The sequence below is a fragment of the Podarcis cretensis genome (assembly GCF_951804945.1).
Source record: "Podarcis cretensis genome assembly, chromosome: 2".
In the NCBI taxonomy this organism is placed as follows: Eukaryota; Metazoa; Chordata; class Lepidosauria; order Squamata; family Lacertidae; genus Podarcis; species Podarcis cretensis.
Genome location: NC_137171.1, coordinates 5,463,919 through 5,476,037, shown reverse-complemented (window position 1 = coordinate 5,476,037; position 12,119 = coordinate 5,463,919). Strand labels below are relative to the sequence as shown.

At 47.4% G+C, this 12,119-nt stretch overlaps 1 protein-coding gene across 10 annotated transcripts in view; it reads right to left on the bottom strand.

The window, feature by feature from the left end:
* Positions 1-1,082: 1,082 nt before the first annotated feature.
* SMARCC2 (SWI/SNF related BAF chromatin remodeling complex subunit C2) overlaps positions 1,083-12,119 on the bottom strand; it is a 32,482-nt gene continuing 21,445 nt past the window's right edge. The window contains exons 22-29 of one of the 10 annotated variants that reach the window (XM_079966648.1): positions 11,760-12,083; positions 11,218-11,282; positions 10,667-10,796; positions 9,613-9,779; positions 7,667-7,801; positions 6,212-6,587; positions 4,172-4,540; positions 1,083-1,575 (exon numbers count right to left, since the gene is read on the bottom strand). In XM_079966648.1, coding sequence (XP_079822774.1) covers positions 1,499-1,575; positions 4,172-4,540; positions 6,212-6,587; positions 7,667-7,801; positions 9,613-9,779; positions 10,667-10,796; positions 11,218-11,282; positions 11,760-12,083 — 1,643 coding nt within the window. In that variant the 3' untranslated portion in view covers positions 1,083-1,498. The remainder of the gene's footprint in view (positions 1,576-4,171; positions 4,541-6,211; positions 6,588-7,666; positions 7,802-9,612; positions 9,780-10,666; positions 10,797-11,217; positions 11,283-11,759; positions 12,084-12,119) is intronic. The other 9 variants (XM_079966651.1, XM_079966650.1, XM_079966652.1 and 6 more) reach the window with 9 other exon arrangements.

Genomic DNA, 12,119 nt, shown 5'->3' with positions numbered 1-12,119 from the left:
AAACAAAGTAAGGCTGGGTTTCTGTGCTTCAAAAAGCTGCAGGGTATAGTTGGGGGGTTTCAAGTACAGGATACAGGGCAGCACAACAAAAGTGGAAACATTGCTCCTCTGAAGTTGCACAAAAGAGCCGCATAAAGCAGTAAAGGTACAGAAAGGAACGGTGGACTTAACAATGAGCACACAGCAAACGAAGTTCATCCTGGAGTGGGTTACTTGTCATGCTAAGCAGAGCCATACAAGTGGTTTACTCCTTGTAGGGCAAGGAGCCCACTTTGGAGCAAAGGGGCTTTAAAAGAATTTCAACACTACACGTTTGGTTTTTTTTGCCTTGAGCAACTGTACAAATACCACTCTTACTCCTTCCCTTCCTGTGCAAGAAATCCATGTGATGGAAAGAGAGAAACATCACACTCCTGAAGGACAAGGCATCGCTGTTATTTTTGTGAGAGGCAGCCCTATTTTGTGGGGTAATGAAAGAAAAGTATCACCGGAATCCCCCGAACAATGGAAATGGCATGGAAGTAATTTATAGCTTAACAAGACTACATGTAAAACGAACATAAGCAATTGTAAGCTGCAGCCGTGGAGTAACAATTTCTTCACACACCTCAAATTATGTTGCTTCATTGGAACAAATAGTTTCTCATGGGTGGCAGCTCGTTTAACTTTTAAAAACTGCTCACCTTAAGTTGTCTATAAAACCATTTCATTGTTTTTTGGTTCCCTGATGTTGACTGGGTATTTTTAAAATATATTTGGGGACCTCCTTTGCTTTAGTTGTAATTCAATCTAAGCTATCTCAACAAATAATTATTCAGCTTTTTGTGTAAAAAAGACTCCAGATAACATTCTCTCCTTTATGTTTCTGACACCAAATAGTACTGCCCAAACTGCTGGAAACTACTCTCTCTTTAATGCATAAGCTACACATAAGTAAAATTTCCCTGCATCAGTGAATTAAAAGAAAAAATATCGTTTAGGTACAAACACCGTGCCCCCCTCAGGCTGCAATACCGTTTCCCCTGTAAATAAGCCCACTCCCAAGTAGACTGCCGTTTTCCCTGCAGAGGAGACGGAGAATATTTTTGTTAATTTTTCTTTATTGTTTAAAAAAAAGCGAGACAGACACATACAAGGGGGAGTTAAACTCCCTTTTCAACCATGTTTAAAATCAAAGCCCTCTATAAATAGCAGTGGCTGTTTGGAGATAATTTCTTCTCCCTGCCGCCACCCCCACCCCAGCAATTAGAAACACCTTTAAATAAAGTCTTGGTACAACTGGATACAAAAAAAGCATTGGGGACATGAGGTGGGGCAGAGACACACAGGGGAAGGGAGTCAACACAGCCAAATTCTCTTCCTCCTCGGATCACTGTTTTGAAGCCTTTTTAAAACCCATCCAAATAGAATCCATGTTTAACACGATTTAGGGTTCTCCTGTCCTTCCAAGTGATCAGGGCTCACCGAGGAAGCGCCAAGAAGCGCCGCTTGTAGCTTCTCACTGTGTGGGTGGGACTGGTGTGGCCGTGCTGGGACTGGGAGCAATGGGATCCGGCTGAAGTGAAGGCCCTTGATCTGGGTTGAAAGGGGAGAGAAGTGAGATGTTAGGGGAGGTTGGCAGTGCTGCAAATACAAGCAATACTTTGCTGCCACTTTTTTGTGTGATGAAAATGAGTGTTCTGGTGTCATTTATTTACTTCAAAACCCTAATGGAGGGAAATTTGAACATCAATGTCCATTGCACTGGAAAGACTTAAGAGGCTCAGCCTCCCTATTCCTACTGCCATGCAGTCTCTTTTGCCTGATGCCCTATCAGATTGCAGAATCACCTGATATTTCAGTACCCCAGACCCCATAGTAGGAAGGCAGTAGGTGATTGCATTGCCCCCTCTAATGCCTATCAAATCAATTTCAGAAAAGTTTATATCCCTTGCCAATTTGGGAGCATTTTCTTCCGATTCTAAAAAGCATCACTACAGTACAATTCGTTAGAAATACTTTAGATCCTGAAAGAGAAAACTGGTGAGGAGGTAGCAAATGAATTGCTGGATGTGCTGTCAGTTTCCTTTGTGTCAAGTTTAGAGAAGAAAGTGGTTAGCAACACTGCTTGCTGTCACATCCCATAGCAGGGCCTGTTCTACCAGGCCTTTGGTCAAGGCACAGCCTCACTCCCTCCTTTGGCAATCTTCACAGAACTTTAGCCTAATGGTTGCCATCAATTTGATTTGAATTAACTTTATAATGAAATGATTTTAGAATGTTGTACTATTTTATTGTTGTTAGCTGCCCTGAGCCCGGCTTCGGCTGGGGAGGGCGGGAGATAAATAAAATTTATTATTACTATTATTATTATTATGGCTTTGTCATTAAAGCATACTGTAATCTACTGCTGCCCAGAGGGAGAACCTAGGTCTCATTCCTGTTTACAGCAGAATGCAAATGGAATGTAAGACAACAAAACTGATGCCATGGTTATCTATGACTCTAGTGGAAATAATTCAATAAATCAAGATGGCTCAAAGCAAGCCAGCCATGCCAAACAATACATACGAGATGCAGTTTCAAGCACTAACTCATTGCATGCTATTTCCCCTAATGCTTCTTTTTTTTTGGGGGGGGGGGGGACACAATCCTAGATCAGGGGTCTGCAACCCGCGGCTCCGGAGCCGCATGTGGCTCTTTTACACCTTTGCCGCGGCTCCGGGGCGGATACTAGCGAGGGGAGGAGGCACATTGTGCGCCCCGACACTCCCCACTGTGGCGGGCGCTGTACTGGCTGTGACGTCGCATGGAGGCGGTGCGTGCGTTAGTCACGCACCATCCCGACGTCACCTTCCCGCCCGCCCGCTACATTGTAAGGGGCATGTATGCTGGTCACTGCATTGAAAGGGGGCATGTATGCTGGTCACTGTTTTGAAGGGGAGTGAAGAACACACACACACACACACAAAAAAAAAAAAAGGTAACTTGTTAATTTAACGTTTATTTCTATGAGGAGGAGTAATTCTGAGGGGTCAAACAAAGAAATAATAAAAAAGTGACAAAAAAGTTATTTTTATAATGACGAGTTTTGCGGCTCCCAGTTTTTTTTTCTTTGGAAACGGGTCCAAGTGGCTCTTTTTGTCTTAAAGGTTGCAGACCCCTGTCCTAGATGGAAAAGCCATCTTCCAAACTCAAACAAGACAGAGATGCATAGGTGATGCAATTCTACTGTAAATCTCAAATGTCACTATTAAAACAAGCTATCTAATTAAGTGAATATATAAAGATATGCATAGTTTGCACATCTACCCCTGATGAAGAAAGCGAAAGAAAGAATCCATGCCTGGATACTAATGACGTATGAGGCAAAATTCTGCCTCTAGGTAACAGCTCTGAAAAGCTAAAGGTACATAAGTATGGTCACATGTAGAAAGTAACTACATATTGCCTCCAATAGAGTTTAAAGATCCCACTGCACTGGACTCCTAAGCATGCAAGGTCAGAAAATGCACACCATTCACCTTTGACTCAGCCTATATACCAAACATGTAACTGCATAAACTGTTAACTCCTTTTCTAAGGAATAGCTTTCTTTTTTCTCCCCATGTGCAAGACATTCTGAAGGCAAAGTGGTGAAGTTGATTGGATGCATATGTGTCTTGACTTCAGGCTGATTTATTCAACTCCAGGACACTCCTAATACATTTGCACAGCATTATGGCCACTTCACACATGACACTTTCCAAACATGGGCATAATTTCTGTGTAAGGCAGGGAGGGGGAAGAGAAAAAAAAACTTCCTCCTTTATAGAATCTTGGCTTAAAAGGGACTCGGGAGTATCCAAGTTCCTGCCTGGGAAAGGGAAGCTGTGGCCCTTAAGATGCCTCTGCATCGTTCCTAATAAGTGGCCCTGCTGGATGGGGCTGGTGGGATTTGGAGTCCAACAGCACCTGGTGGGCCACAAGTTCCCCACTCTGTTACACACACACACACACACACACACACACACCATATTTACTTGTGAATTGTAATGCATGTATTTTGCCACAGGAATGCAGGTGGGGAAGCTTCCGCAATGTCAAACGAAGCAGCCCTGAGCCCAATGACCTTGCACAGCGCCTTGCATTTCTGTATGTGAAATCCTCTCCCCCTCTCCCATCCCGCCAAGATCTCTGGGTCAATTCTCACCTGATCCAACACCAGCATTTGAAAGGAGGCTGCCCTGCATGGCTGCCACGATAGCGGGGCTCTGGGCAGCTGCGGAACCGTGAGGCAGTGGGGTGGCAGGAGGGTGCAGGGTGCTAGCGATGTTGACGATGGGCGGATTAGCCATGCTGCACGCAAGGTTACCATGCACTGGATGGATGGGCGTGTTAGCAGGGAAGTTAATGCCGATGGAGTCTGTTACGTTACTAGCCATGCTAAATGGGATGGAGGCAGGCATTCCGAAAGGCAGAGCCGAGGGGATATTACCAGCCATGGCAGGGTGAACGGTTGCTGGGACTGCCCCAGGGAGAATCTGGGAAGATGGCTGCTGGCTGGGGAACGGAGGCTGGGCTTCAGAGGGAGAGAGACACAGAGAGAACTTAATTAAGTGTGACAGTTAAGCAGGCAAGCAATGACTTAACATGACCCATTTGCATCCAATAGGGTTTAAAGATCCCATTGCACTGGACTCCTAAGCATGCATGGTCAGAAAATGCACACCATTCACCTTTGACCCAGCCTATATACCAAACTGGGCACACAAAAAATATTCTTCAAAGCCAAATGTGTAGCAATCACCCACCCAGGAGACTGACTTGATGCTGGAATATATAATTTTTATGAACATTTATTGGGATGATTTGGAACCAGAACCAGAAATAGTGTACCCCATAAAAATGTGGAAGTGTTGTCCAAGAAATAAAATGTCCAGCTTTATAAGCAAGGCTGACACGTTATGATTGCTGCGTCCACATTTTTATGACACTTGTGAATGTGCAGCTTTGGCTCATTTCACAGATTAGAGCCCAACAAAAACCTGTGGTCTGGTTGTATGTATGTTGCTCCAGTAACATTTGCACTCTACAAATGACTTTCTCATGCAAAGGTTAGTTGCGGTAGCTCAGGATCAGACCACAGGGAACTGGGCCTGAATGCCACTGCAGTAGCATAGGAACTGAAGTTTACTCTTTCAGATTACCGGCTGGCATTAATCTTGTTTCGCACACAGAATAAAAGACACTCGAGTTCCTCAAAACCATGAGCCCGCTATTGCCAATCTCATCTTCAACCCACATCTTCCAGATCTAAGCCTTTCTTCCCTGCCCTCTGAAGCACAACCACACAATTTACTGGGTTGTACAGTCTCTAAAGCCTTTTCATACAACCCCCTCATGTGTACACTTAACATGAAATGGGGAAGCAGCATTATTCCCAGTGATCCCACGCCTTGACACCCACACATTCAGCAGGACCATGTGACAACAAGAATCCTATGTATTTTATTCATCTAAAAATGTATACCCCACCTTTCTAACAACGCTGGTATTCCGTAAGGTTGCTTACATAAATTAAAATCACAGTGCAACATGAAACATTATAAAATCACACTGTATCTACCACAAATTACAAGTCGAAAGCCGACTTTCAGCTGAAAGCATCCATTTTGGGGTTGCTGTAAATACCTAAAACACTCCCAGCAATGCCAGTGCAGACTCTCCAAAGGCTCTGTAAGCAGCTTGATCCATTAGATCATGAGTAGAGATGTCAAATTTCCAAAAATTCTGAAGCCATGAAAAAAGCCTGGGCTTTCCCCAGTTTTTAAAAAGTACTCTTTACATACGGAAAGCCACTTTGTTATTTTAGGAACATAAAGTGCATTATGTATGAATTGGTTTACCACAGAATACACTTTATTCAGAACATAATTATGAACTGATTTTCTTTTTTAAAGTTTTTGTTACAAATGGAGCTACAAGTTTCTGAACAGTAAAGAATCTAGCATCTCTTTGGTTTTGCCAAGGGAACAGGTCCCTTCAGCTCTGGAGCTGACCTCAAAGAAGCCAGACCTGAAGCCTTTCTGCTCTGACTGCAGAAGCTCTGCAAAGCCTTAGCACACCCTTCCTAGCCCTGATATTTGCAATGTGAGAGATGAAGTCCAGAGCGCATGAAGCTTGTGTGCCCTTGCAGAGGACAGTTTCATTCTGCCCTTGGTGGATCAAATGAAAAGCTGGTCCCACTTACCATGAGAACCTGCAGATGGCTGTCCAGTCTGACCTGGGCCTGTCTGTGGAGCTCCAGCGGCTGCGGGCTGTGGCTGAGCAGCCACTGGCTGCCCAATCTGTTCTGCTGGAGCCAAACTGCTGGGCTGCCCTACGGTGCTGGTGGCCGGCACAGAAGCCTGGGCGATGGGCATGGAGTGTGCAGCTGGTGCCAGAGGAGCCCCTGAAGGAGGAAGAGGCTGTGTGCCCACAGAGAGAGGCGGTGGCGGTGGCTGCTGCTGTTGCTGTTGGTGCATCTGCTGGAAATGTTGCTGGCGAGCGCGCATCTCAGCATACTTGAGCTGTTCCATGTGGAAGGCCTGTCGGTCAGCCAGGAGCTGCTGCCTCTGGTACTCTAGCTGCAGAGAGATCAGGGACAGGTTACGCTGCGCAAGTTCTCTATTCCAAACCCCCTCATGCAGTGCTCTCCCTTCCCTTGGTTTCTTTTCTTCTCCTAACATGACCACAAATTCTTACTCTGCTGCACATGCTTTGTTACACACGGAGCCTAATGTTCCCAGGCATCTGCTGGAGCCAAATCTACTTAGCTCCAGCATGTAACTGCAGCATGTGCCTTCAGAGCATTCTCTGGGCTTTCCATATGGACCACTGCCTGGCTGCAAGTAAGAAGAATTGTGGCTGTCAACTGTGAGATGTAATCCTTATAGCAGTCAAATACAGCATTCTTTGTTTGCCTAGAGTGGACGCAGACAGGGAGATGTTGATCCAGCCAGTTGAACTTCCTGTTCCACCTGGTCTGGAGCATCCTCCCCCTGCATGTGACCAGGTAGGTGGGCGTGACCCTTGCAGACCCCACAAAAGGTCCAATCACACAGCCATCTTTCTCTTTTGAACTTTCTTGACTCTTTCTTCTCTTGGACTGCACTGCTGGCTCTCAGCCAGCAGCACAAGGGCCCATCCTCACAAAGGATGTAAGCCACATTCTGTAACTGTAATTACAAGCTAAAGCCTGCCTTCAGGGATCATACTGTGAACTGAATGTAAGTAAACTTCTTGTTACTGTTTAAGGAAGACTGTTGTGTCTTTATTTCGTTTTAAGAGGGAACAAAAAGGGCCTTACCAGGAATAAACTCCAATCTGGGCATGCCAGATTGGATTGCTTAACTAAAGAGATTCAAACGAATTTGCAAACTAGCTTCCTGCTGTGTAAAGGGGAATGAGCTCTGCTATATGACTCACAAGCGTGAGTGAGGAAGCATAATCCTTAATCAATATATCCTCTCCTACTATCCACAACATTCCCACATCAACTAGGGAAGATACAAAACAGAGGCTGTGGCTGTGCCTAGAGCAGGAGTTCCCACAAAACCCATAAGCGCATGCACACGCACGTGTTAAGTTGCATCCCAGCACGGGGCTCAACCTGCTTTGGGCAGCGTAAGCAGTGCTGGCGTCAAGAGGGCGCAAGTGTACTCACTGCCTCGCGCTCCCGGTCCATGATGGTCTCCAGCTCCTCGAAGTGCCTTAGCTTGATCTCAAGCTTCTTCATCTGTGTCTCCACCAGCAAGGCAACCAGAGACTTGATCTTACGCTCTTCCACAGCTGCCAAGTGCTGCAGAGAAAGAGAAGAGAGGGTGGATCAAAGCTCTGGAAGTAGCATGCCCTACAGGATGCATGGCGGCTAACAGATTCGAGGTTGAATCCTGACAAGACAGAAGTACTGTTTTGGGGGGACAGGAGGCGGGCAGGTGTGGAGGATTCCTTGGTCCTGAATGGGGTAACTGTGTCCCTGAAGGACCAGGTGCGCAGCCTGGGAGTTATTTTGGACTCACAGCTGTCCATGGAGGCGCAGGTTAATTCTGTGTCCAGGGCAGCTGTTTACCAGCTCCATCTGGTACGCAGGATGAGACCCTACCTGCCTGTGGACTGTCTCGCTAGAGTGGTGCATGCTCTGGTTATCTCCCGCTTGGACTACTGCAATGCGCTCTACATGGGACTACCTTTGAAGGTGCCCCAGAAACTGCAACTAATCCAGACTGCGGCAGCTAGACTGGTGACTGGGTGTGGCCACTGAGACCACACAACACCGGTCCTGAAAGACCTACATTGGCTCCCAATAGGTTTCTGAGCACAATTCAAAGTGTTGGTGCTGACCTTTAAAGCCCTAAACAGCCTTGGCCCGGTATATCTGAAGGAGCGTCTCCACCCCCATCATCCATCCCGGACACTGAGGTCCAGCTCCGAGGGCCTTCTGGTGGTTCCCTCACTGCGAGAGGCCAAGTTACAGGGAACCAGGCAGAGGGCCTTCTCGGTAGTGGCGCCCGCCCTGTGGAATGCCCTCCCACCAGATGTCAAAGCGATAAACAACTACCTGACATTCAGAAGACATCTGAAGGCAGCCCTGTTCAGGGAAGTTTTTAATATGTGACATTTTAGTATATTTTTCATCTTTGTTGGAAGCTGCCCAGAGTGGCTGGGGAAACCCAGCCAGATGGGCGGGGTACAAATAATAAATTATTATTATTATTATTATTATTACTACAGAACTCTATGAAAAATCCAGAGACCAAAACTTCCCAGCAGAGGAGGACTGCCCTACCCCCCTTTCTACATCTTCAGAAGTTACCCCACACCTTAAGCCTTCATGCCTAAAGCAGGACTGAGAGATTGTCAGATTAGAAGCTGGGTTCAGAATTCCAACCCATGAGTCACCCAAGTGAGACAGCAAAAACAGAGTGCCTGAATACATGGCAACATGACCAGCTTACTGGCCCTGCTAACTTGTTGGCTGCCTAAAACATGTCTCATACAATATGCCAATAATCCAAACAATAGCAGTGCAACTATTTTCCTCATATTCCAGAGGAAGGATAGAAGCCAAGAGATTCTGTAGCTTTCCTAAAGAGATCAAGGAAACTTACGGCTGAGGTGTGATCTGAACTAGGGACCTCACTGTATCCGTTGTATTGACTTTTCAACTTTTTTTAAAAAAATGCTTCTGCCTGCTGTTTAGCTTCATGCCATTTATAAAATTTGTAACCCACTTTATATTTTGGATTTGAGTTTGGATTTGATATCCCACTTTATCACTACCCTAAGGAGTCTCAAAGTGGCTAACAATCTCCTTTTCCCTTCCTCCCCCACAACAAAGACTCTGTGAGGTGAGTGGGGCTGAGATACTTCAAAGAAGCGTGACTAGCCCAAGGTCACCCAGCAGCTGCATGTGGAGGAGCGGGGAAGTGAACCCGGTTCACCAGATTATGAGACTACCACTCTTAACCACTACACCACACTGATGGGGTGGTAGCCTAGCAACTGCGCGACTATATAAAAGCAATTTGCTTCCTAGAAGGTCAGTCCGAATGGCAACCCCACACGTCCATCTGGCCTATGGAGAAGCCAGCCAATCCTGCGGCCACTGACCTTTGCCTTCACTGCTGCCGCCGCCAAAGCTGCTGCCGCCGCCGTGGAAAGATTGCCCTCGCCTATGTCCCTCTCCACTTTGGTCTTCCGCTCCGCCTCGGCCTCCGCCAGATCCTTGGGCCCTTCTTCACTACCATCCTTGGGTTCTTTTTCCTTTTCCCCGTCAGCTGAGGAGGAGAAAAACAAATTATGGGCAGATGGGTGCGTGATCTCCTGGCCTACTATTGCTTAGAAAGAGGTGGAATATCCCTCAGTGCCCAGAGTTTATCACTGCACATTTTTTCATGCACTCAAAAGGCTGATCAGGCACAGGTGGGATGGGAGGGAGGGAGGGAAGGAAGGAAGGAGGGAGGGGAGGAAGGAAGAGAAGGAAAGAAGGAAAGAAGGAAGGAAAGAAGGAAGGAAGGACAGCATATGATTGTTCATCTCTTCTACAGGGCAGGTGCAACTACTGGGAAAGCCTTCTGCCTGGCTCCCTGTAGCTTCACTTCTTGCAGTGAGGGAACCACCAGAAGCCCCTTGGAGCTGGACCTCAGTGTCCAGGCTGAACGATGGGGGTGGAGACGCTCCTTTGGGTATACAAGACCGAAGCTGTTTAGGGCTTTAAAGATCAACACCAACACTTTGAATTGTGCTTGGAATGTTTACTTTACTGCTCTGTTAACTCACCTTCTGTCCCAACACTCTTCACACCCACCAATGCTACTAACCAGAAGCTTTTAGATTTTCCAATGGCAGAGCTGTCCCATTCCCATTAGGTTCTTATGCCTCTAGGAGGCAAGTGGCATACTGTGCTGCATTTAAGTTAACAGTTCCTCTGGCTGAGACTGTAGAACAGGGTTGGGTAAACTGTAGCCCTCCAGATGTTTGTTAGACTCCAACTCCCATCAGTCCCAGCCAGCGTGCTCAATCATTACTGATGAAACATAGTTGAGCAACATCCGGAGGGAGCCCCTGCTTCAGAACATGTGACCACAGCATCCCAGCTCCGTTCAGGCTCCTAGTTCACTCGCTACTTTATGAGCTTTGCCATTACCCAGAAGGTGGTGCTCACCCATGGTGTCCCCGTCACTCTTGTCCATCTCCTTCTCGCCGTCAGCCTCTTTGCTTTTCTCTTCCTCTTTCCTGGGCACTTCTCCAAGTTTCTCCTTCACTTCCTCCTCCAGGCCGCCTTCTCTTGGTTCCTGCATTGAGAGAAGGGCTTGATTCCAACAGCTGCCTAACGCCTCTTAATCCTTCCCCTAGCTGTGGCATGGGGCTCATGCGCACACAATATGGAAGGCACAATTGGAAAAGTCTCAGAACTGGAGCAGGGGATCTATAGTTATTATTCTAGTGGCCATGAAAGTAGACCAGGATATATATTGCGATCAGAAGATTAATGAAGTGAAGGACTCTGAGGGACAGTTAGTTGTTAGCAGGGTAACATGGTGCCTTACTTTAGTTAGAAAAGTTGCAAGCTGGTGCTGCAAACATCCTGTGGGGATCCTATGAGGCATCTCCTCAGTTTCCTCCCTCTCCTACCTACGTATGCCCCATGCAGGAAATTTTGGAGACTAATTTTTTGCTGAGCATGTATCGGGGCTCATCCACGCCCTCCCGCACCTTCACCTCTTTCTTCTCTTCTGATGACGGAGGTTCTGCCCGGTTCTCATCTGTGCAGCTCTCTTCTGAGCAAGGAATGGAGAAACAGACAAGGAAAAAAGATACCAATATTAAAGGTTGCAAGTAACGCTCCCTCCCACCCACTAAGGGGGGGGGGGAATTGGAATAATGAATGGGAGTGGGAATCAGAATGGGTGAGAACCTGTCTCAAGCACCTTTACAAGGAATGACAGCTGAGGGTCCCACTAGATTAAGGCCCAATAAACTCTTCTCAGATTGCTGGTATTTTAGACCTGAGGCAAGTTCTGGACAGGAGCACCTTAGAGAGGGAGAACTCCAAATGCCAGCCTCCACCTTCCCTCACTGCTCAGTTCCAGCTTAAGGCCAGGCACCCCCCAAGAAGGCAGGCCCCAGAAGCCATTCACTGAGCCAGCCTGTAACCTTCTGGAGGCGGAAGCTTTAGGCACACAGCCCAACCCATGATCTGCCCAGTCTGATGGGGTAGGGTGGGGTTAGATAGAGTGACGATGGGAATCCCTTACCCTGCGCCAGGCGATTGAGTGTGAGCTCCAGGCCGGAAGCCAGGCCGGCTCTGGTCTCCTGCGTCTCGGCACCCTTCTTAGTCCCCACCGCACACTGGGCGAGGTCCATCGAGGGCGCTTCACGGGATGAAGCGCGGAAGGCGCCCCGCTCGCCCCCCTCACCTATTCTCTCCAGCTCATCGGATGTGGTCCCTGCAATTCCGCTGCTCTCCAGACCAAATGCCGGGTCTGCCTTGCCTGTCACCTTGGCAGCTTCCTCCACCTTGCGGACATGAGCTTCAACCAAGGCTGTGGGGACCTCCTCCTTCATCTTGGAGAACTCCTCTGCAGAAGAGAGCCACAGGGTCAGCTGAAAGAGCA